The sequence below is a fragment of the Calypte anna genome, chromosome 1, assembly GCF_003957555.1.
Source record: "Calypte anna isolate BGI_N300 chromosome 1, bCalAnn1_v1.p, whole genome shotgun sequence".
Classification (NCBI taxonomy): domain Eukaryota; kingdom Metazoa; phylum Chordata; class Aves; order Apodiformes; family Trochilidae; genus Calypte; species Calypte anna.
Window position 1 is genome coordinate 24,537,867 of NC_044244.1, and position 24,966 is coordinate 24,562,832.

Genomic DNA, 24,966 nt, shown 5'->3' on the forward strand with positions numbered 1-24,966 from the left:
TTTGTTTAATTTTCCTCACTATTGCTGATTTCCATAAAGGCAGGGGTGAAATCCCATGGGCTTCTAAGTCAGTTTATATTGCACTAGGACTGTGAAATGGGTGAAAAACTACAATATAAAGTGGGCTTACACTACCTGAGGCAAGACCTGTGGTCACATACTTGAGAAAAAGCAGTGAGGCACATAAGAGACATCTGCAGTCTCTCAATGAAAATTGTGAAAAATCTCTGACAAGACAGTACTCAGAGTTTGCGTAACAATTGCTGTTTTTCTCTCTTAAGATAAGAAGGAAAATATTGATAATAACGGGACTGTGATGCTCTCTAGCTGGACATGAAGATCCTGTACCTAGATGTTGTAAGAGCAGATGGTGATGACTGGCACAGCTGTGCTGAAGTCAACAGAGATATATATGCCAGTTTAAACCAGCAGATGGTTGGGCCCCTTGACTTAGATCTCATCAACACGTTTGTTTATGAAGAGGCTTATGGATGGGAAATGAGAAATACTTATTGCTGATAATTTCTGGGAAACATTCTAGAGAGGAATTTAAGGGGGAAGGGAAGGAGTGGCAGTGCTGCGGTTGGGCTTGGTGCCAGCCTAAGCAAGTGCTAAAGGTTAAGGTGTAGTAACTGCAGCAAGTTATAGACATAATGTAATTATCAGAGCTCATAACCTGTGGCTCTGGAGCAGGGTGTGGCCAGACTTGCATTACGGTTTTGTAGACCTCACCATGTACTTACATGTGTCTCATTCCTAATGAAGTTTCGAAGATCTCCGTGTTTCATGTATGGAAGGATGACTAAGGGGGATCCTTCATTGGGCAAACAAATTCCCAGGAGTGACAGAACATTGGGATGAGTGAAATCTTTCATGATTATTCCTTCTTTCAGAAACTGAGCTACTTCTTCCAGGTCTGTAATCCCTGAGAAATCCAGGAATAAAATGGAGTAATTAAAAAAACCCAACAAAACAAAGTACAGTTCTTTTCTATGTAGTCTGTCATTGCACAGCAAAGTGACAATGAGAAGCTACAAACATGCTTCCCACCTCCCACATTACAACTAGGTTATGAACATTGGTTTTCTGACAATGACCAAATACAGTTTATTGGACATTTAAATTCCATTTCTCCTCTTCTTATGAATTATTTAGAACTGAATAACACTTGAGCAAGGCCTTTAATAAATGTTGTGATAGTTTCTTCCTGTTTTTCCAGCAGCTTTGCCTGCTCTTTAGAAATTTAACATCTAAACCCAAAACTTCAATACTCAGTAGAATAAAAAAATTACACTGCATTTTCCTCATTTTCCTCTGTCCTTTTCTTTGAAGAGGTAATACACAGGGATTTAATTTGATTCACGAATATATACCAATGCCTTATGGTAATCCAAAGTAATTGCAGTTGTACCAGAGATAAACCTGATCCAGTTACAACTCAGAATCTTTATTTATGAAAGTATACTTTACTGTAATTAACTAGTTCACCCTGGCTATTTTTGGAATTGTGGTAATTTCTCACTATTAAACATGTAACTCACTATTCAGTGACTTTACAGCACAATGAATTTTCCTGCCATCATTATCCAGCAATGTTCCATGGTATACACACCCAAAATGTCCTGTGAAAAAAATGAGAAAGATTAGCTTTAGTAAGTAAAATTAGCTTTCTGTTATTTTTGACTGGGTAGCAATTATGCTTAAAGAAAGTGATCACACTCCATTCTGTCCAATTCCCAACACTTGTAATGTATACTTCATACCTAACACATAAAACTACCATTACATAAAACCATCATTACATAAAATGAAAACTCTATTTGCAGCATAACTGATATTTCTTGGCCTAGAAGGTGTGTATAAATAATGGCAAGGCTGGCGCCACAACTGCTTCATATTCTTGTGATAACTAGGCAGACAAAACCTATGTTTTCCCATTCCAACCATACTCTCCTGTTGGATATATGTCAAAGGAGAGCACTGGAAGACACAAAGAAGCAGCTAGAAGGAGCTGACAAAACCACTGGATCTGTGGCTCCGTGTGGTCTGCAAGCCCATGCAAAGTGGTCCACTGGCCTGATGCACCTTTTGTGGAAAGCTGCACAATGAGGGTCACTGTGGCCTTAAAATCTCTCAGGTCTTGCTAGTTCATGGAAAAAGCTGAGTGTTAAAAGTGGTGTGCTGGCCACAAACAGGTTGGGAATTACTCTATCAATCACAGACTGACTGCAGAAGCCTGTGGTCTCAGTTATGGCCTAGCTCCTGGTGCAAAATATCACTCTAGAGATTTTAGATGATGAGAAAAAATTGCCTCCTTGCTAATGGTCTGAGCAATGAAATAAACTTCCAGGGACACAGAAATCCTTCCCGATCTTGTGCTTTCCTGTCAAGCAAGTGGGGTAGTATGCAAAGCAGGGAAACCTACTATGTGAAGTCAACTTGACATGGTTGGGACACACAGAGAAGTTGAGGTCCAGGCACGTACACTCATTTATCCAAATCAAATAATCTACATGTAATAGTGGCTTTCCTTCACAGATATACTATTTACTGGCCACTTAAAAAATATTAATATTTTCAGTTAGAATGCAAGATAGCTTTTTTGTCAACTGTGAGTTCTGCAGAGAACAAGACTAATTGACTAAGTTTACTAGGTTCCAGTCATAAACGCTGGTCAGAGGCCAGCTGGCTTTGCTTTTGGCTTGGGATAAAGTTAATAAAAAATTTGTTTTATAAAAGCAACTAAAATCCCATGCGACCACAAATTGGAGCCTGGGCACAAATCCTAATGCTTGGATAGGGTGGGTCTGCAATATTTTTGGATTTGGCTCATTTTTAGTTATGGAGAAGAAAATTTAAAAAGGTTAATTATATTTTTGTCATTTCTGATATTTTTCAACATTTAAAAAATGGGAAATTACTTGGCCTTTTCAGAAACAAGAAAGAAAAGGAAAAGGCCCACCCTTGCTTTGGGGATGATGAGGTGTAATACATGAAAGGGAAACACAGCAATTGGTTCTTTGATTTGTGCCTATTTTCCTAAAGAAGAGACAGAAGTATCACTTATAGCCAAATTTCTATCAGTACTGTGATACTCAACAAGAAATTTCTTATGCATGGGCTGTTTCTAATTTTTATTAATAGGTATTCAGTAATACAGATTTTAATAAATGCTGCTAACAGGAATACAGGCTTAGGTATGAAAGAAGGTAGGAACCTGCTTATGGGGATCTAGAGGAATATGGTTGATGGAATAAAGTCGGAAAAATAGGGTGCTTTCTATATGAAGAATGAAAACAAGGGGAAGTGAGTCAGGAACTGCACATTCCTGCAGCCAGGATGAGAGAGGAATGAGGGGGAATAGAGAGCCTTCAGCAGGAGGAAAATGAATTCATCAGAGCTGGAGGAAACTTGTGGAGGAAAAAGCGGTGTGCATTTCACCTGGCCCATGGGGACTTTTACATAATGCAATCCTGCCCTCCCTCAAGCTCCAGGTTTAAGATTGCTGGTGTCCCTGCCTTGGCACCCCTGGCCATACAGGCATGTGCCATTGGCCTGTACACAGCCCCACTTACTCTGGATCCTTATGGATCAGAGGCCCTGTATGAGCAGGGCTGTAAGAGGTAAAAAAGCTTGGAAAATCTCTGTGTAGACACCTTATTCAGAATGGTTTATAATAGATGCATGTGCATAAAAAACAGAAGTTTGCAAAGCAACAGTCATGGCACTCACCTCTTCCTATTACTTCACTGAAGTGCACAATCAGGCTGTCAGCACCAATAACCACATGCTGCACTTCTTTGACCAGGTCAGGATTTAAGGCACTGATGTCAATGTGGACATTAGTTTGGAGAAGTGGGCTTGCTAAATCTGAGTCTCCACTGGACAGAATTGGGGAGAGGTCAGAGTGAGGATACTGGGCAGGTCTGCACGACCCATTCTGAGACATGCTTGGAAACTGATCTGCAAGAGAAATAGAAACTGTTATAATTCTTTCAGATTTCTCCTTGGAAAATGAAGAGCATTATTTAATTGATGAGCAAAGGTTTGAGTTTATCAGTTTGGAAGTGGTTTGGCTTTGCACAAGTTTTGGTCACAGAGGGAAAATCAAAATATGCATTGCTAACCTGCCAAGGAAAACCTTGTCACTAGAAACTTATGCTTGTCTCAGCTCTAATTTCATGAAAGCAAATGGCAAAACGTCTACTTTTCTGACTGGGTGGAATGAAGCCTTGTTACTTCTTGCCAAGTGTAGGTTATGACATTTCTAGTAACTGGGAGTAACAAGTAAAATTCAAAAATGATAGTGATCCAGGAGGAGGAAGTAGTGAAAAATTAAAGACATGAAACCTTTTATTATTGTCATGTTCTAATTTGGTGGGGACCTCTACATTTCATGAAGGTTTCCAAACTGTTGGTGACTAGCTATGTTTATCCAATGGTAAATATTCAACCAGGGAAATGCCTAGAGGTGATTCATATCCTGTAGCTGCTGAAGATAATACAGTTGGTGCTATTCATGAAAATAACATGAGCCAACTTATTTAAAATAGCATAAATCAAAATGTTTCAGGCAAGCAAGGACTATTTATTTGAGAATTTTTGTTTTTGTCAACAGCATATTGTTCAGGTATTTCATATTGCTTTTCTCTAAAAGATTCTTTTAAGCATTTTGCATAATAGAATCAAGGAACTGAGTTTAATTTACACCACTTTCAGTCTGGAGTGATTCTAGCAGAGTAAATGAGCAGAATTTATCTGATAGTCAGAAAGAAACAAAGGGAATAAATTTAACAACAGAAATCACCAGGTATTTTATCACAAAGAGTAAAAGGTGTGTAGACACACTTCACATATTTAGATATAAAACTTGGGAAATTTTCATGTAGGGCTGCTATCAGCCTAGGTACCAAGAAAAACTTGGTGCTGCTCTATCTAGAATAAAAAATGCAAACTCTTTTATTAACAAAGCCACACTTATATCACAAAGAGCACATACCTGTTCAATAATCACAACAAAATACTCCAGGCATGGGTGCGAAATAATTTTTACAGCTGCTGCATGTACATCTGCATGTTTTCTAATGTTCCTGACATTTTATTCTGTGACAGCAATTGATATGAACATTCCTACAGGAACATTAAGTGGATGCACCTCCTTCTTGGGTGTGCTCTCTGCTCTGCTTTGCCAGTGTACAGGGGCCCCATGATCCCTGCATAGCTTTGTCTCATGTACCACTTTCCCTTGTAGCCAGTGGCACAGGGTTCCCTTTTCCTTTGGGAATCTTTCAATCAAGAAACTTCCTGTGCGAGCTGGTGGCAGCAACTAAAGAATCATTAAGGAATTGGGAACAGTTCCACAATTGAGAATTACAAAGGTGAATTAAGGATTTGGAGTGATTTCTATGGCAGCACATGAAATAGTACAAGAATATGACTGTACCAAGGCTAGTAAATATCTGACAACTCAAATATATTAATACTGTAACTTTTAACAGTTAGAGTCTCTTTAATGGTAATGACACAATGTAGGCTCCACGTGTCTAAAAGGACATGTTCAGCCTAAAGTGATATGATAAGTGCAGCAGAGTGCTCTTCTGGAGGACACCTTCTCTAAAATGGTGTTGTAAAGCACCAATATGTATTCAGCATAAGGTTATTCTTCCCTCATGTCCACATCCCTGAAAATGAACAGTGTGTTTTCTGAGACTGGCATCTGAGCACACATGAACCTCCACTCAATTTGTCAGTTTTCACATCCCTTTAGCTTAATTTTAATATCAATATTTCTGCATGATACAATGTGCTATTTTAGAGGAGAAGCCTGAACAGACAAAAGAATATGATCTTACAAAACTCCACGTCCTTTGTTGAGCTGACAGAACTGCTTTATAATGACTGTATGAAGTCACTGAGACACCCTAAATCTACAGCCACTTGATGCTATACTTAAAAATAACTTTTTTCAAAGTGGATTCGCTCATGGTGTGATGGACCTCAAGATAACAAAGAAGTGTTATATCCACTAGCTCCTAATAAACTATGGAACACACTTACAGAGGGATTTTACTAATACTATTTTATATGTTCCTCCAACCTGAGTAAAAGAATCTTTTGTACCTTAACCTTGGGAAGCACCTGGGAAGCTCAGTTCAAATAGCAAGCCTCTGAACCCATGGAAGTTCCAAACAGTAGAGAAACAGACAAACCAGATGAGAAACTAAGATATTGATCTAAATAGCTGTCATTTGAAGACATATGAAAATCAAGATGTGTAAGTTACCATCTGTACTGATTCATAAGAGAAGCATACCTTCTAGAAAAGTTGATCTGTAGTCTACAGATTCACTTGAAACCATTTCTGTTGTTGGGCTCACGCTCCTTGCACTCACCAGCCTGTCCAGGTGAGGAGTGTGCACTCTGCCATCATAGCGTACTAGGTCACTTCCCAGATCTGAAGGGAGTAGAGAAAAAAATATTAAAGAACCCCCATGTGTACTGTGTGCCAGCATTAAGTATTTAGTTAAGTTTACATGTTCTGCTCTGCTGGGAAGAAGGTCAGGTTATTGCTGAGGCAGACATCTGCAAGACCTGAACCTCAGCTGTTTGTGTAGCACAAGGTCTGCTCTAACTTGTGTTAAAGCCCCTCTCTTGGTCACACTGGAAGATCCACGAGTTTCAAATCTCCTGGGGCCAGCTTCATCATCTGACAGTGATACTGCATCACAACTAGTCCTGGTTATTTACTAGCTTTCCTCCTCCTCCCCTCCTTGTGTAGTACAGAAGTTCTCACTGGAAGGACACCCAGACATATGGGGGTCAGAGGGGAGGCTCTTGGACTCTGACCAAGTTCCTCATATGAGTGAACAGGAGACCAGGACACCACAGCCCTCTGTGTTTTGCAAAACTTTGGTGCAGCTTGGGAGACTATAAGGCAATGGGATGAAGCATTACATGCATGTCATTTACTCGCCCCCTCTTCCATGGCTGACTGGGGAAGAGAAATTGCTAAGTTTTGCTCATAGCTCAGAGTTTCTGAGTATACCTTCTCCTTTAGGTATACTGTGGCCCTTCAGCCAGCTCAAGCAAGAGCCAAGGACTGAAATGAAACTGAACATTGGGCTTGATGGTGAAACCTCTGCTGACAGTTAAGCAAAGCATAAACTGATGTAAGCTTTAAAATCTATGATATAACAGAATTTTTTCATGGAACTGACTACGACGGACCTTTAATTTGTTTCTTCTTCTTTCTCCAGAGGAAAACCACTAAAAAGATAAAACCTAAAAGTGATGTTGAAACAACTCCAGCAATTAGTCCTGTGAAATTCTGATCTTGCCGGATCAGCACTTTTCCAATAACTGTTGACAAAACTTCTTGCTTCCACTGGAAAAAAGAAGAAAAAAACAGTGATGATTTCAAAAGACAAGTAAGAAGTAGATTATTAGTACTAAAATATGAGCTGATATGTCCCATATGCATTCATTCTTGATTTTGAGATGAACTATGATAAGACACTGGGAGTGGAGAAATTGTATATTGTCATATGGGAAAATACATCTACATTTTAATGATTCATTACATGCCTTCAAGAGCTCTGGTAGTGACACAGCTATGTATGTGCTGCACCACACACACGGCACGCACTCACGCAAGCACTCTGGGTAACAAGGTCCCACTGCTACCAGATGTTAACTCAAAAGGCTAAATTCATCCTTTTACTCGAATGGTGCACAGAAATGTATGGGCCTAAGGATATATGGGCTGAGATGCATGTCAAAAAAACGTATCCCAAATGTCTTTAATATGCGTCCTTCTGGCATAAATACGCTGCAGTATCAAACTCTCTCTCTGCTGACAGCGTGCCTGCATTTCAGTTCCCAAGGTCACGTGAGCCTGCCCCTTGCCAGCTTCCAGCTTGTCAACAGTTTAAAGAAACAAAACAAACCAAAAAAAACCAACCCCCAAAATCAACAACCAAACAAACACCAAGCAGCTAACAGGAAAAAACTGTTTTAGGTCACACGGCACTAGCTCAGTCAGTTGGAATGCATTTGGCCATCTTCTCTCCTCCTCGTGTGGAATTCATTCCTCTGGGTACTGTAATGATGGATTTGCCCGTCAAAAGAGCAAATTTTCTTCTTCACTGGGCAGACTGCAATTTCTGAGGCTCCTTGCCAGTAAACAAGCAGAAACCTTATTTAACCCCTTTATGTAGTGTTCTTTTCTACGTATAAAATCCATGTCACGCATATCTGTTTCTTAGAGCTTAAGGAAACATCACCTTGTAGAACTGACTGTAGTGACAGTCCCAGTAGCATATGTACAGGTACAGAATGCAACATGCCCAAATATTACATGAAACTAGGCATTTACAGGTCCAGGAAACAGATACATCAAAAGGAAAGCTACACCCAATTTTATAGTTATAATGAAATTTATTTTTTAGTTTTGAAAATAAATAATTATTAAAATAAATTGATTTTTACTATATTAAATAAAGCAAATTAATTATTACTGTTTACTTAGATTGCAGTACCACGTAAGAATCCCATTAACTACCCAGGACCCTATTGAGATGAATGACATAAAGACACAATAAAAATAGACGGTCCCTGCTCCAAAGAGCTTATGCAGACTTTGATCCTAATCACACTTACATGACTGGCAAAGTCTCCTCTGTTTTCAGTGAATCAGAGTCCATGATCAGCAAATTTCATAGCTTAAAGGTAATCTTATTCTGCTGTGATTTTCTTTTTTTTTTTTTTTTTTTTTTTTTTTAACATACTGAAAGATTTCTGTCTTAATTCTATGAACCAGTGGGTCAAGTGTCTACAATTTAAATTTGCAGTAGCATGCTGAATAACTTTTAGAACAACAGTGGAACTCAAACATTTGTCTTAAGTGTCTTCATCTTACAAAAAGAATTGAAAATTAAATTATAAAAAGCATAAAAAAACCCAAAACAAAACAGAAAGGATCTGATCCTCTTGACAGCAGCAGAATTTTTTGCTGAAAAAAGGGTTTGTGAGCACCAAAGCAAACCTACTGCATTATAGCTTCCTGTTCTTTCCTAAATGTTTCCTCTTGTGCTTGGATTAATAACTATAATTTTATTTCTGTGCTTAGTTTAGGTCACACTTTGTGCCTAAGGCTCCCGAAAGTCTATGTGCAAACAGGTAGTAACAATAATGATGATAACAAAGTCTATAGTTTCAATAGTGGCATTGGGAATGATAAGAAAAATGGCATTAATAACTCACTGTGGGGTAGCTGCCTCACCTCTATATTTAGCTCACTGTTGGATTTCAGGAGATCACTGGGAACCGTACACAGAATTGATTCCGACTGCAGGAGCAGATTTTCGCAGCTTTTATTTCCAACTTTTAGCACCTCTCCTTTAACAGCTTCTGAATCAATATAATTTCCCTTGGAAAAAAAAAATCAATTTCATATTACATAACCAACTCATAAAAGTGAAGCAGAAATCGTTTATTACCTTGGAAAATGTTTTTAATGGAAAAACAATTGTGAAATAAAAGACTAATGCAAATTTACACTGCCCTGTCAATATGCATGAATCATTTTTTTGCATGTAAATGGGAGTCAGACACACAGACCCGAGAGGAAGAAAGGCTATGGCTAAAATCTGCTCTCACTAATATTCATACAGTATATATGGACTTCTAAAAATGTAAATGTTCAGGAAATAAATCCTGTTGGTCCGATGTAAATTTTTGCATAATTTGCACCAGAAAGGAAGCATTATGTGATCCTGTTGTTTATTCAAAACTGGCATGTTATCCACAAATTAAAGCCATCTCAAACATTGTTTTTTGAGTGGTTATGGTAGAAGGAGTGAAGCTTTCAAAAAGAACTAATTACTTATAATCATAAACAACAAAAAAACTGTTAAAATCATGTTCCACAGGCCAAAATGGAACAAACCTTGGTAAAGATGACAGCATGGAAAGTATACTCCCTACTTAGAAAACCTGTTTTCACATCCCAGACTTGAATGAAATATTATTCCTTCTGGTATTGTGATAGTAGTATCCAAAGGCCAAGTTCAGGATCTGTTGTGGTCTGGAGTGCATCAGCATTTAGGAAGCTGCCACACCCCATTTACAGCCCAGGGTAAGATGAATGAACATCTTATAAAGGGGGAGTAAAAGCAGAGAAGGGAGGATGGGGAGTAGCACCAGTACAGGCTGGAGCTGGGAGCTCTGAAGGGAGGAAGGTGTTAGGGCTGGCATTGCTATGAGGCCTCGTGTACTGGAAAGGAAACAAGAAACCCACTCTGAGGGGCAAAAAAATCCTACTATGGAATATGTTCCAGGTCTGCTGCAGAATCAGACTGAGGCTGGGGAAAATGTTAACAGAAATACAGCAGAGCCAGTTTAACATGTTAGTTTTTGACAGGCAAGGCCACCCCCCAGGTGAATGCTTTTTAATTGCTGGCCAAAGAAATCTATTTTGCACTCTATCTTCTGTCTATTTGGAGCCATGCTGTTTGGTGCTAATTAAATAAACATTCAGTGGGCCAGGGAGCATGTGATTGACAGTTTACTGCTTATTAGTATGGAGATTTTCTGCAGATTGTGAGCCATTCATGTTCTAATCTTTCTTTTGAATTATGAATTTGAGTATTCCATCTTCAGGATAGATGCACTATTCTGGAGAATGTGGGGAACAGCCTTTTTTTATTTCTACACCAAATCTTAGAATTTTTCTGCACCAAAACTGATGCTTACCCAAAGGAAAAAAATTAATCATACTGATCTTTCCTAAAATGGCCCTATTTATAATGAAGATAGTATTTTGTACTTAATACCATTACATTGCCATGAATATATTATAGTTTCAATGATAATAGAATCATTGGATGGTTAGGGTTGGAAGGGACCTTGAAGATTATCAATATCCAACCCCCCTGCATGGGCAGGGATACCTCCCACCTCCCACCATGATGCACAAGGCCTCATCCAACCTGTCCTTAAATTATATTAAATATAATATAAATTATATACCTGACCTTATGTTCAAAATAATATCTGAAAACAGTTTCAGAACACTTTCAGCAGTAGTTTTGTCCTTTTAAGGATCACAAAATTTGCCTATGATTTTAAGAAAAGGAGGAAACTGACATCTGTGAGAACTGGGAAACAAATGTTTTTTATTTAAAATGCCTATTATACCCTTCTTGATGAGCAATGCCCTTGCACAAAAGCTGGAGCAGCTTGTCACCAGACTGAGTAGCTGTTCCAAACCAATCTGATAGATCAGCTACGTCAAAACTTTAGAGAGATTGGGTGAAAGTCTAGGAGCAGTAGAAGGACCTCAAGTCAAGGCACAGAATTTTTGAGACTGATGTGAGAAGAACTTTTGAGGTGGCAAAGCAGAGTGGGTTGACTTGGGAAGAATGAGTTATTGCAGCTGCAAAACTTCCACTTCAGCTTACTTAGAAACACTAGGTTTCCATATAGCACTCTCTTGGACCAGACATTGTGAGAAACATCATTCTATATGATGTGGAAGAAGACTTAAAATAGAGTGGCCTATAAATAGACAAGAGTCTACTAAGACTGTTTCATAATATTGTTTCATAAAGAATCTCTTCTACTGGGTTAGGAAAAGAGTAGGCAACCCAGTAAGTCTTGTCCTACCCTTAGTTTTAGGATAGATGTGCTAGAAGGTGACCAAGATCTCAGATGTAATATATAACATGAAATGACAACTGTGCTACTTATTTCTCTAGTATAAAATCTGTATTTCTAAACACACTTTAGTCACCTGCTGGCCCATTCCCAGGTCTTCTCTGGAAGTAGGCACAGAGCCTGTGCACCAGCTTGGTGCATGCAACCTCTGTCCTGGCTAGGTTTCTGGGCAGACCAAGGTAAGAAGCTGTTTCTTTCCTTACTTATTTTGGGGTTTTTTTGTTTTTTTTTTTTACAGCTAGGCCACACTGTGATGTCAGCTGCCCAGCTTGCAGGTCTGGGTCATGGCTCCTGCAGGAAGCAGCAAGTAGACTTTGTTCTCTTCAGCAGACTCAGGTCTTTGGTTGCCCCCAACAGCAAAAGCCCAGAATTTCTCCTGCCTTGAGAGAATCCTGTGTCAGTGAGGATACAGAAGCACTTGTGGTGCCTTCATGGCATTGAAGCAGAGAGGTGCCTCAAGCCACTCTGCAATGACCCCTCTGACTGGGGCATGGTGGGCACAGAGAGACTGCGAAGAGCCACACAATTGGCAGAGGAAGACAGTGATGATGTGGGACCTTGAGAGGCTCAGTAGTGAAAGACAAAAATTGTAGGCACTGAAGGCAAGAAGGACTGGCACATACAGTGCCCTAACTGTGTTTTAGATAGGAGACTTAATGTTTTTCTTGTGTGTAACATTTTGTTACAAAAATATCTTATGGTCATCATGGGAAACAAAAAACAACCTTCCAATTGGTACCCACTGTCATCTGATGAGAGCCAAAGAATGTCACACTTGATTAGTTTGACTGAAAAATTTGTGATAAAAACTCCCTCCACCCCTCTGAAACTAATTAAGAAAAAGACAAAAGAACTTTGGTTTGGTAGAACAGACTGTTCACTGAAGCAAGCTGCCATTCCATTTCATGCTGAGCTTGCTTAATTATGGCACAAAACATGACCATGAGGCATGTAAACTTGTGTGTGTGTATTTTTGAAGGTGGGTAGGGGGTGAGGGAAAACTGTTGACAATATGGCTTTTGAATCTTTTGGCTCCCAACTATTATTTCTGAAAGTCACCTCAGTGTTTTGGGGGAAGCATTCCACTATAACTAATTCTATTTAGAGTGAGATGTCAAACTGGGGCTTGCTCATGCTTTGTTCTAGGAGACCAGCTTTCACTAATGCTATTCTCCAGTTGGTTGCCAGGGAATAATCAGGGCATTAGCCTTAGGTAGATATCTGCCTTGGGTGCCATGACTACAGGTGACATCAGTGCTACAAAACTGACTTTGGTCAGTTGTAGGACAGTCCTCAGACAGCTTTCCTCATCTGAATGGCTTCTACCCATGTACTATGCATTCTCCTTAAGGGACAACAAAAGATTCAAGAGTAAAACGAAGGGTTAAAACCCACCAAATTTTTAACCTCAGCTCCTGGGAAAATTTAGGACCAAGTCCTCATGGACGCTTTTGCAGACAGAGGAGTGACAAGAATACAATTGGTAACAGCCAGCTTAAGTCCCTAAGGGTGGATTTTGCCTGAGCAGACTGATTGACTATGATGAGATGATTGGTCCTGTAGATGAAGGGGAAGCATTGGACGTTTATCTTGATTTTAGCAAGGATTGTCTCTCCTAGCATTAAAAACAACTTGGGATGATACAAACTGGATAGATGAACCATGAGGTGGGCAAAAAGCTGGCTCAAAGGTTAGACTTCTACCACATGACATTCCTCCATAGCTGAATCTGGGGCCAATACTGCTTAAAATCTTTATCAACAACGTGGACACAGAGAGGATGGACTGTCCTTGCACTTTCAGATTATATCAAATTTTGGAAAATGACTGAGACATCGGAGGGCAGGACCTCTGCTCAGCATGATTATGGCAACCTGGAGGAGTGGGCCAGCAGGGAACTCATAAATTCAACAAAGACGAATGTAAAGTCCTGTACCTGGGCTGGAATAACCCCATGCACCAGAACAGGCTACAAACAGCAAGGTAGAAAGACACTCTGCAGAAGAGGACTTGTGGTCCTCATGGACTACAGGTGAAATGAGGCATCAGTGTGCTATTGTAGTGAAGGAGGCTCACCACATACTTTAGCAGCAGCAAAAACAGTAGATTGAAGGTGACTATTTTCCTCTGCTCAGCACTTGTGAGACCACACCTGGAGAACTGTGTTGAATTTTGAACTCCACAGAACAAGAGAGATACTGACACTGGATCAAGTACAGCAGAGGGACACTGAGTTAGGAAGGGACCTGACACACAAAATGGACAGTTAAAGGCTAGTGGAATTGCGTTTTTTAAAGCTGGAAAATCTCCATTCTTGGAGGCATCTCATCTAGACAAGGCAATAGGCAAACTGACCTAATTTTTAACATAGCCCTCTTTTCAGCAAAGGAGTTAGACTATGAAGACCTCCAGAGGTTCCTTCCAATCTAAGTTATTCTATGATTCTTCTCAAATTAGTCTTCTTTCCAATCGTTTGATATGCATGACCTGGAAAACACTGCTGTCAGTGCACAGAGGCACTGAGCCATGCAGCAGCTATATATTCCCACCTCTCCATTGACCCGCACACCAGAATTCTTCCTAGCATTTCTCCCTAGCTGAGAAGGAGAATTGCTCTGCATTGAGCAAGGGGTGATTGTACGGTGAACAGTTCCAAGTAGAAAAGCAAAATAAAACAATAAAAATCAGATTAATTATTCTTTAGATTTTGCCCAAAATATTTTGTGGAGATAGATCAACATTCAAAGAGTTTAACTGGAACCCATCATGCCTGAAAGAGGTTCTGAAGTAACCCTCTGATTTCCTGCAGCTCAGAAGCTGCTTCACAGGACCATCTTGGAGGCAAAGATCTCAGGGCTTCAAGACTTCATGAGTGTCAGAGGGGAAAAGAGTTTTGGTTTACAGAGCCGTGGTGTAGCTACACAAAGAGATAACCCCATCATTAAGGCTGATTCTCTACTGTAGAGCACTTTTAATAGATTATATTCTATATAAATTACAAATGTTCTATATAAATCACATGTACATATATTTTCATAAATGTTCATTGTAAAATAGAAATACCTGTACTTATACGGTTTCAATTTGATACTCTAAGTCAGAAAAGCACTAGATTTCAAGAAATCAGACTCTCTCAAAATGTATTTAATTTTCTAAGCAGCATGCTCTCACAGAGCAAACAGCCTGTGAGGGCCCCAGATTCCTAGGAGATGTTTCTCAGTGCGATGTAGGCCATTCTCAGAGCTCTTTTAACAGGCACTCAGCATCAACTTTGCATTTTTCATGGATCCGTAAATATTTAGGCTACAGCACTGCCTGGTCCTCACGAGTGACTTTGTGCACAGGCCAGAGATTTCCTCAGCTCTAGAGAGCCAAAGCCACTTGGTCACTTTCTAAAGGCAACTTCACATCTCACACGAGGAAGGACACAAAACCAGACGACATTGAGAGCCAGGGCTTCTGCACAGACCATAGAATCATAGAATCATAGAATTAGCCGGGTTGGAAGGGACCTCAGAGATCATCTAGTCCAACCCTTGACCCACCGGAGCAGTTGCTAGACCATGGCACTGAGTGCCACATCCAGTCTTTTTTTAAATGTCTCCAGGGACGGAGAATCTACCACCTCACCGGGCAGTCCATTCCATAGCCTGATCACCCTCTCCGTGAAGAAATTCTTTCTAATATCTAACCTAAACCTCCCCTGGCACAACTTAAGACTGTGTCCTCTTGTCTTGTTGAAGGTCGTCTGTGAAAAGAGTCCAGTTCCCACCTCGCTACAGCCTCCTTTCAGGTAGTTGTAGACTGCAATGAGGTCTCCCCTGAGCCTCCTCTTCTTCAGGCTGAACAGCCCCAGCTCTCTCAGCCTCTCCTCATAGGGCCTGTGCTCGAGTCCCTTCACCAGCCTGGTTGCCCTCCTTTGGACCTGTTCCATGACCTCTACATCCTTCTTAAACTGAGGGGCCCAGAACTGGACACAGTACTCGAGGTGTGGCCTAACCAGCGCTGAGTACAGGGGAAGAATCACCTCCCTGGACCTGCTTGTGACGCTGTTTCTGATACAGGCCAGGATGCCATTGGCCTTCTTGGCCACCTGGGCACACTGCTGGCTCATGTTCAGTTTGTTGTCAATGCAGACTCCCAGGTCCCTTTCTGCCTGGCTGCTCTCCAGCCACTCTGTCCCCAGCCTGTAGCGCTGCATGGGGTTGTTGTGGCCAAAGTGCAGGACCCGGCACTTGGCCTTGTTGAACCTCATCCCGTTGGAATCGGCCCAGCTCTCTAGTCTGTCCAGGTCCCTCTGCAGAGCCCTCCTGCCTTCGAGTTGGTCCACACTTCCTCCCAGCTTGGTGTCATCTGCGAATTTGCTGATGATGGACTCAATCCCTTCGTCTAAGTCGTCGATAAAGATATTAAACAGAACTGGGCCCAACACTGATCCCTGGGGGACACCACTAGTGACCGGCCGCCAACTGGATGCAGCCCCGTTCACCACCACTCTCTGGGCCCGGCCCTCCAGCCAGTTCCTAACCCAGCACAGGGTGCTCCTGTCCAAGCTGTGGGCTGACAGCTTTTTCAGGAGAATGCTATGGGGGACGGTGTCAAAGGCTTTGCTGAAATCCAGGTAGGACCCTTTCCCGGGTCCTCCTTCCGGCCCTTTTTGTGGATTGGCGTGACATTCGCCAACTTCCAATCGTCTGGGATGTCCCCTGTGAGCCAGGACTGTTGGTAGATGATAGAGAGAGGCTTGGCGAGCTCTTCTGCCAGCTCCCTCATCACTCTTGGCTGGATCCCATCCGGTCCCATAGACTTGTGGGGGTCCAAGCAGCTCAAGAGGTCACTGACTGTGTCCTTCAATATTACAGGGGGGCTATTTAGATTTTTATCACCTTCTATAGGCTCCAGAAGCCTGCTGTCAACAGGATAACCTGTCTTTCTGTTGAAAACTGAGGTAAAGAAGGTGTTAAATACCTCAGCCTTTTCCTCATCTTTGATAACTATATTCCCACCCATGTCCAGTACAGAATGAATGTTTTCCTTGCCTCTTCTTTTGCTGTTGATGTATCTGTAGAAGCATTTCTTATTGTCCTTCACAGAGGTAGCAAGATTCAGTTCATGTTGTGCTTTTGTCTCTCTGATTTTCTTTCTACATGACCTGACTATATTCCTAAATTCCTCTTGAGAAGTTAGCCCTTTTTTCCATAATTGATAGGCCCTCTTCTTAATCCTAATTTCTTTCAGAGTCTCCCAGTTCAGCCAGACTGGTTGCCTTCCCCGCCGGCTCGCCTTCTGGGACTCTGGGACAGCCTGTTCCTGTGCTTTCAGAATATGCTCTTTGAAGTATGTCTATCTCTCCTGGACCCCTCTGTTTTCAAGGGCTGTTTCCCAGGGTATACTCTGAACTAGTCTTTTGAATAGTCCAAAATCTGCTCTCCGGAAGTCCAACACAGAGGTTTTACTGACAACCCTCCTTGTATCCCTGAGTATTGAAAACTCTATTATTTCATGGTCACTAAGTCCCAGTCGTCCATCAACCACCACATCTCCCACCAGCCCCTCTCTGTTTGTGAAAAGAAGGTCAAGTGGGGCTCCGTCCCTGGTGGGCTCATTTACTAGTTGGAGCAGGACTTTCAGGGTCTGGGCTGCTGGCAATGCTAATACTAAACTGGTGAGGGAGGTTATCACAGCTAGAAGATGAAGCAGCATGGTCCTCACACAAGGATGAGGAAATCCCCTCTCCCACCCAACCTGATGCCAACAATCACCCTGGTATATCTTTGGTTTTAGCTCTGCATCTTTTAAATTATGACAGCTGGGGGCTCAGGTGAATGCAGCAGCGAACACACATTTCTCTCTGCTCTTGCTTCCCTGGGCTTCCTTTATTTCTGTGTCTGTTCCATGCTGCACTGCTGATGTGTGTTTGCAAATAATTGAAAAACTTACTTCAACATTTCTTACCTTAATTTCCAGAACATTGTGGTTGCCTCTTGAGATGAACACTGGCTTTTCAAAATGCTTAAATACAGGATTATTTACATAATCAAAATCAAAGTACAAAGAGCTGACGCCATCAAAAAGAAAGAACACTTTGGTTACAAAGGGTGGTTGGAGATTGAAGGCTTTCAGTGAAGGAGTTGTACAGCAGATAATCTCTGAGCTAGAGCGGTGGCTACATGCCTATAAAAAGAGAAAAAAAGAGGTAATTGCAATAAGTACGTGCATAGGAAGTCACTGATGAACGTAACTGTTCCTTAACAATACACATATAGTGAAAAAATAAACACCAGGGGTCTCCTTCTTCTTCAACCAAAGCAAAATCTTACTCAGTTCTACACTGTGTTTATTTAGAGCTGGGAGAAAAAATATAAAAACTTCATGTCAATGGTGTTTGCACTCTTGTTGAGGAAATGTTCAAGTAAACAAGCTTCCTGGCCTGATTGTTCACAGCACATTTAAAGTAAATATTTTGCAGATAATTAATGGAAAATTATTTCCAAAGCCAAGGACCATCAGGAGGCTATCCTGATGTACTGAGCTGTACAGGGACATAAAGTAGCCGTAATTCAGTTTATCCAGCCTATGCCAGAGTGACTGCCACATGGATTTCTCATCATTTTTTACATTACCAAAGCAATAGCAAGGGACCAGAGGAGAAGGTAAAAAGAGGTATCTGACTGAAACCACGGAAAACAAAAGTAAAATATTGCTTACCCACAGTGTAGCTGAGCCACTGTGTTTGCAGAAAGGCACTATAGATGCTGTGAGAAAGTGCTTTAAAGCCAAAGCCACAGTGGGTTTCTGGGCCACGAAAGCTCTGCAAAGTTTATCTTCTCTCTAAAAATGTATGAATAAGGCCCTAGAGATGATGAGATGTTTGCCCCTCACTGCAGGAGCCACCTGACAACAGTTGTGAAGCCACACTTGGCCCTCACTCTGCCATTATTCCTCATGGGGTTCTGCTCTAGAGGTTCTTGCTGGAGGAAAGCTGCTGGTGCACCCTACACTACAGAAGATCTGCCAGAGAATACTTTGTGCTGTGGGGGTGTGTGATCCAGTGTGAAATGTCAGGCCAGGGTGCTTCCTTCTATCACATATGGCTTTGACACAGGCCTCATAAAACAGAAGAGATGAACCCAGGTCCCTCCTAAAAGGATTTCTACACTGCAAGCAAGGACAGAGGGAATCTGCAGGCAGCCTGATCTGAAACTGTGTTTAGGAAGTTTGCAGGGATAATATGAATTGTTACAGATGGGATTCATCCAGGCTGCATCCAGACACCTGTGCTGGAGATAGTTGTCTAAACTGCCTTTATAGTGATCAGAGGAAATTAAGCTCACCTGGAGCAGGATGCATCTGATGTATCTTAGACAACAGATTTAATTAGATTAAGGGTGCTCTAGAAGGGTCAACTTCTCTTCCTTGACTGTGGAGGTTTCTACATGACTAATTTGATTATAATGTCAACAGCACACCTCCAGGAGGCACGGTGGGTGCTGGGCTGCATCACACAAACTGCAGAGCAGCTTGTTTGTGATGGTATCGTGTGCTCCCTTTGCTGGACCTCCCTTTCATGCTGCCTACTGTGGATACGCTTGAAGGACTTCTGGCACACACAGAGTGCCTTCAGCTCCACAGAAGTATTTCTCTTGTAACTGTATAAACCTACTAAAAGTAGTTCCCTGTACATTATGCCCTGAGATTACACTTTTAAATTTTTTTAATAGAGTGGCTGACATGTAAGAATGGGGCTTAGCTCCTAGTCATCACAATCTTACATTTGTTCTAGAAGAAATTTCCCTGGAAAACTAACAGTGCTCCTGAATACCTTTACACATTTGGAGAAGGACAAAAAAAAAAGCTTTTTTTTTTTTTTTTATTAAATTTGTTCTCATTATAAAATGCTGCTTGAAGAAGCTGTGAAATTATTTTACAATTGTCTCTAATATGCTAAATTAATGCCATGTAATTTTGCTGCATTTCAAATCAGTGACATAACCTCTCAAACAGTCAGTTATATACTCATACTGGCTTGGAAAGGGAGATTAAATTAGCTATTGACAAATCAGCACTTTTTCTTAATATGTTTCTGTGCATAATATTGTGAAATCTAGAATCTGCCAAGGGAAATATTTTCAAGGCTCTGAAACAGAGCACTAGAGCTCTGCTACAAGGGTTACATGTCTGTGAGTTTGTCACTCAGTCAAAGTAACTTGGTACAGCTCTCAGTGATGCTGCTGGCACCCATTTAACTAACAGCTCATTTATATTCCCAGCACGAGTTCAGAAATACCTGTGCATCACCCATGATGACAAAGTAATCTGTGGAATACAAGACAAGGCAGAATTTCACTCCATTTGCTTACAGTATTAGACTGTTCTTCCTCTTTTGAATACCTGTTATACACCATTTACCATATCTCATGTTTTGTTATATCACATGGATCTAGATATTAATCTGAATCAGGATGGTATTAATAAGATGCATCATTAGCATAATGAATGTTGAAGCCATAGTTTTCCATGATATATGAATATTGGAAAAGATATCTATCATATTGTGTCAATTCTAAGAAGGGATTAGTAAAATATATACAATTATAAAAACAAATATGTCCTGAGTAATCATTATATTTATTTGATTAATGTAAATTCATTAGACTTTTTATCTACTGCAGAGTAGTCATGTCCCTTAAATGAATAGCAGTGGTATTCATAACTTTGTTTGTGGCTATCTATTAGAATCAGATACTTTACTTTATCAGGCTGGTCTCTGAAGAGGAAGCTTTCAGAAAATGATAAAAATCTAATAATACTCTTTGGAGGGGATGCAATGTGACTGATTGGTAAGGTCAAGAAAAATCTTATTTGCAGTGCCCTTATTGGTACATGAATTGACATGACATTTTTACCTTGAAATTGGTTTTAGCAATTGAGGAATATGACGGTTTAGTTTTCGAGAAATATTGGATTGAAGATCTATAAGAAAGAAACCCTAATTCAATCTATTGCCTTCTCAATTAAGATACTGCCTATCACCCAGCACCTTTAACTTTTATATAATTAGGCTTTAAAGTACATTCACTTTAAAAGCTGAGCCTATATCCTTCTTTTGACTATAATCTACATCTGAAGACAATAAGGAAAAAAAGATGTAGAAGTCATAGAGCATTTCACAAGCATAAGTAAATACTATACCCCAAAGGGAATAATATTCCATTGCACAATGCATATGACTCATCACTTAAAGGTATGTATTCTTGTTTCATTTGTAAAATATGACCCTTGAGGCAATTAATTCAAACCTGACCTACAGAATCTGAACTTTGGTGTCCAATTCAATTTTTTTTCATCTGATAGAAAAACATTGAAAGTATGAGTGAAGATCTCTGGGCTCCAGAGGTCTCCCAGCAGCTGACCCAGATAAGAAAGGGGCAGTTGGATGCATATTACAAGATCTGTAGCAGTCATAAGTGAGAAAAGGGATGATTTTTCCTTTCATAAAAGTAAACTTTTGGAGTTCCAGTGAGGAATGAAAGATGAATGAGGATAAAGTCAGACTGGGAGATGGTCCAACCATCTTTGCCAAAGGATGATTTCTCAATAGAAAGAGATGTGAATTCATATCTGACTCGAGGAAACCCCATTCAAAAGGCTTTTCTGTGTAGGTGAGAATCTAAGCAGCGATGCTTAATCAGGGTATCTGAAGATTTTTCAGACAACTTATTGGCTTTTGGTGCTATTTCAGGTAGTGCAAGGAGTGGTGTTAATGGACTGGTAGTATTTTTATTCTAGTTCTCTTCTTGGATGCCTTGGAAGGCATGGGGTATGATACCTCCAGTCTCAGATAATTGCACCAGAGGGCAGACTAAAACCTCCTGAGTCTGAGAACCAGCCCTTTGGACAACATGACCAGTACTAACTGGAGTCTAAATTCCTCCCTGGGCTTGGGATAGTCATTGTACCTGCCAGCACTGCATCCCTGACACCCCAGTGATGTCACAGCATGTGCTTTTCCCTGACACTGCCTGCTGCACTCTCTCCTTGGCAATAGATATGTGTGAGATGCAGGCTCAGTGCAAAAAGAAAAGCCAATGTTTCCCCTTCACAAGGGAAACTCTTTGCTGGGCTTTTGAGGCAGCTTTATGCCACAGAGTCAACACAGACAGAGGATCCAACCCCAAGTGTCTTTGGGTAGGTACTCAGGAATCTCTTCAATAATTACACCCTCACCATCCAGAGTTTCCAAGGAATTTGTTCTATCATTATTTGATAAATTTCAAGCAGACACTTGAAGGTGAGTTATGGGCATTTTGATGAGTATGAGTATGGAATGTTCACAGACTTGTAAACAATGAAGGAACTTTGAGTTATTCCAAAATACCCTAAATCCTGTAATACAGCAGGAAACAGCATCTAGCAGGGAGCAATTAAGAAATACTTTATTAAGAATGCTAACTAAGAATGAGCTTTAGCTCATTCAAGAGATTACTTACTGAAGAGTAATGAAAAGTGCAACAACAAAAGATCCCCAAATGACCACTTGTTCACTACTGGGGAATCAATGTGAAGAGAATCTCTTTCAAAGAGATTCTGGGCAAGAGATTCAAAGAGATTCTGGGGAATCTCTTTCAAAGAGAAAATATGAGCCTCAGATGTTTCAGAAGAAAAGAATCATCTAGCATGAGGTTAGAAGACACTGATTTTGTAAACGGGCTCCTAATGACAACACCACTCCAAATTGCCTGAAGCTTTTCTTACAGGCACAATGCAAAGTGAAAGGAAGGAATGAGCTGCTTCCCTCCTTCTGCACTTCACACAGGAACTGGAAGTGTGAGCAGAAGTGAGATGGTTTGCGTATATTTATGAATTATCTAGAGCTGTTGGGAATTTATGCAGCACTGCCGAAATTAAAGTATTTTGTTCCTAGTCAGAACAACCAGTCAAAAGAACTCGTGGAATGGAAATCAAAATGAAACACATTGCAAGTATTGAAACATATGGTTCCATATCTCTAGAACATTTTTTTCACTTGCTGAAATACCAAATTAAATAAAGGCAAAATGGATAATTTTGGTAGTGTCAACATAGAATGTAACCTAAACATAACTAGTCTGAACACGGTGTTGAATAATTTTAAGGCAATAAATATGAAATAAAAAGGATAAAGGTAAAGCAAAGCATATATTCCTTACATAAGAAAAAGTTTAAGAAGTTCTAAACCTCAAACATGAAAGCTGAAAAGAGCAATTTGTATGTTTCTTTTATAGGTTTTATTTTATATGTAGCCCCCAGAACTTTTTGGTCTCTGTGAAAGTACTTTTCTTATGGGGAGTTGTTCCAGAAAAACTCTTTCACCAGTTGAACCACTCATCTCTTCCACCAGGACTGAAAGAAAGAGGCAGTGAATAGCAAATGCCCCAGGGCACATCAGCTGGTTGTGCTCCCTGAGGCTTTGGGGTGCAGAACATCCTCTACAGTCCCTCCTGCTTGCAGAAGTGACCCTCCACTAACACTGTGACCCCATCAGGGCTCTAGGCCACAATTAAGCCTGAGGGAGTGAATTAAAGGTCTGAGGACAGATAGCTGACAGAAAAAGGTGAGACGTCTTTTAAATTAGGCACTACCAGTATTAAGCAAATAGAGGATCTGGGAGGTAGCGGGAAAAATGAGCAGAGGTCTGGGAAACAACACTTATCAGGAGAATGTAGAGCTGTTTGGTTTGTTTTAACTAGAAAAGAGAAAAGCTGAATCATAATGCAGTAAAATATGTAAAATTAGCAGGAGAGACCGGTAATCTGTTGTTTGTGTTCACTGAGGGTTAAATAAGAAGATAGCTAATTAGCAGCCAGGATTTGGGTTAATTATTAGAAAGAAGTCTTTCCAAACCACTAGGTAAGCAGGTAGAGCAGCTCTCTCCAAAGCTTGTTTAAGCAAGGTTGTGAAATTTCTTTCACAAGGAGTTTTAATAACAGCCTAGACAAATATCTGTCAGGCAGTGGTCTGGGTATGTTTGCTGCTGCTGCTGCAGGGAAGCAGGCCAGGCTAGGTCTTTGTGGTCCCTCCCAGCTGTACTTTGATGCTTTGGGATGTGTTTCAGTGCTGGCTTTGGTTTTCCCAAGAGCCAGAGTTTCTGAGTGCTGACAAAAGCAGCTTCTTGGAAGAGGCTGGTGAGAGAAAACTGAAAAGAAAAACAGCTTAAATTAACAATTTTAAAAATGACTCAGTTAGCTCTCCTGTCCCAAACTAAGGAAGCAAAAAGCTATCTAACCTCAACTACAGGACTTCTTGATCATTTTGGTTTGTACTGTACTACTTGTCTGGGTTCAGTCTATTCATGACCTGTTTTCTCCTTTATAAACAAGATAGCTTGTCAGTGCAGTGCTCTAGATCCCTGCTGGAAATATATCCTCATCCTTACTTTTCCAATGACTGAATGCAAGTTAGTTATTTTGGCATATTTCTCATGCACTGGGCTCAGAACCTCCAGCATAGGGTGGGATATAGGGCACAGGATGCAGCCACAGGCATCTTCTGCCATCAGCTTCCTCAGCTGCCCAGTGCAATCTTGCTTTGTCACTTATAAATCTTTCCCTTCTCCCTGAGAACAAATATCCTTTCTTGAGAAATAAGCTCGAGGTAAAGACTGGTGTCAGAACAAATGACAAGCAGAGCTGGGCTGCCACAGAGGCAGGGTAAGGTGTCGAGTGCCAGAAGCCTTTTCTATTGCTATAGAGGAAAATATATTGCTTGGGCAGCACCAAAGTACAAAACATTCTGGATTATATTCTGTTTGAGGTTATATTCCAGCCTTTGTGCAGGGAGAATGAACTTGTGTACAGCTGCATTTACACTGGGACAGATTCTTAGAGCTCAGCAGTGGTAAGGGACAGATAACCTATGGAAAAGGAGGGTCAGACCCACCTCTTCTTGTGTGTTGGCAAATACCATGCACACTGCAAGGTATGAAAAAAAAAAAGGAGTAAGGGAGATAATTCTCACTGGCTGTGTCCAAGCCTTTTTTCAATAGTCAGAATGTCAGCAAACTACTGCTCAAAGGAAAGGTTGCTCCCTGAGACTTGGGGGAGAAAGTAAACTCTACAGTGTTCATTGTCTGGAGTTCCCAGTCACTCTGGACAGTGAATTTGGTTCTTTCTTTGGATCTTTTAAAATCTCTTTAAATTCAGAGGAAGCCCCACATATTTGGCAAGCAAGGTACGTAGAATCAGGGCCTGGAGAGAAGCTATACTGCATATT

General features: G+C 40.7%; 1 protein-coding gene across 4 annotated transcripts in view; it reads right to left on the reverse strand.

Moving 5' to 3' along the window:
- MET (MET proto-oncogene, receptor tyrosine kinase) overlaps positions 1 to 24,966 on the reverse strand; it is a 93,863-nt gene that overhangs the window by 6,989 nt on the left and 61,908 nt on the right. For all 4 annotated transcript variants that reach the window (XM_030464735.1, XM_030464745.1, XM_030464726.1 and 1 more), the window contains exons 11-17: positions 17,671 to 17,889; positions 9,281 to 9,427; positions 7,228 to 7,384; positions 6,314 to 6,454; positions 3,733 to 3,963; positions 1,542 to 1,622; positions 744 to 925 (exon numbers count right to left, since the gene is read on the reverse strand). In XM_030464735.1, coding sequence (XP_030320595.1) covers positions 744 to 925; positions 1,542 to 1,622; positions 3,733 to 3,963; positions 6,314 to 6,454; positions 7,228 to 7,384; positions 9,281 to 9,427; positions 17,671 to 17,889 — 1,158 coding nt within the window. The remainder of the gene's footprint in view (positions 1 to 743; positions 926 to 1,541; positions 1,623 to 3,732; positions 3,964 to 6,313; positions 6,455 to 7,227; positions 7,385 to 9,280; positions 9,428 to 17,670; positions 17,890 to 24,966) is intronic.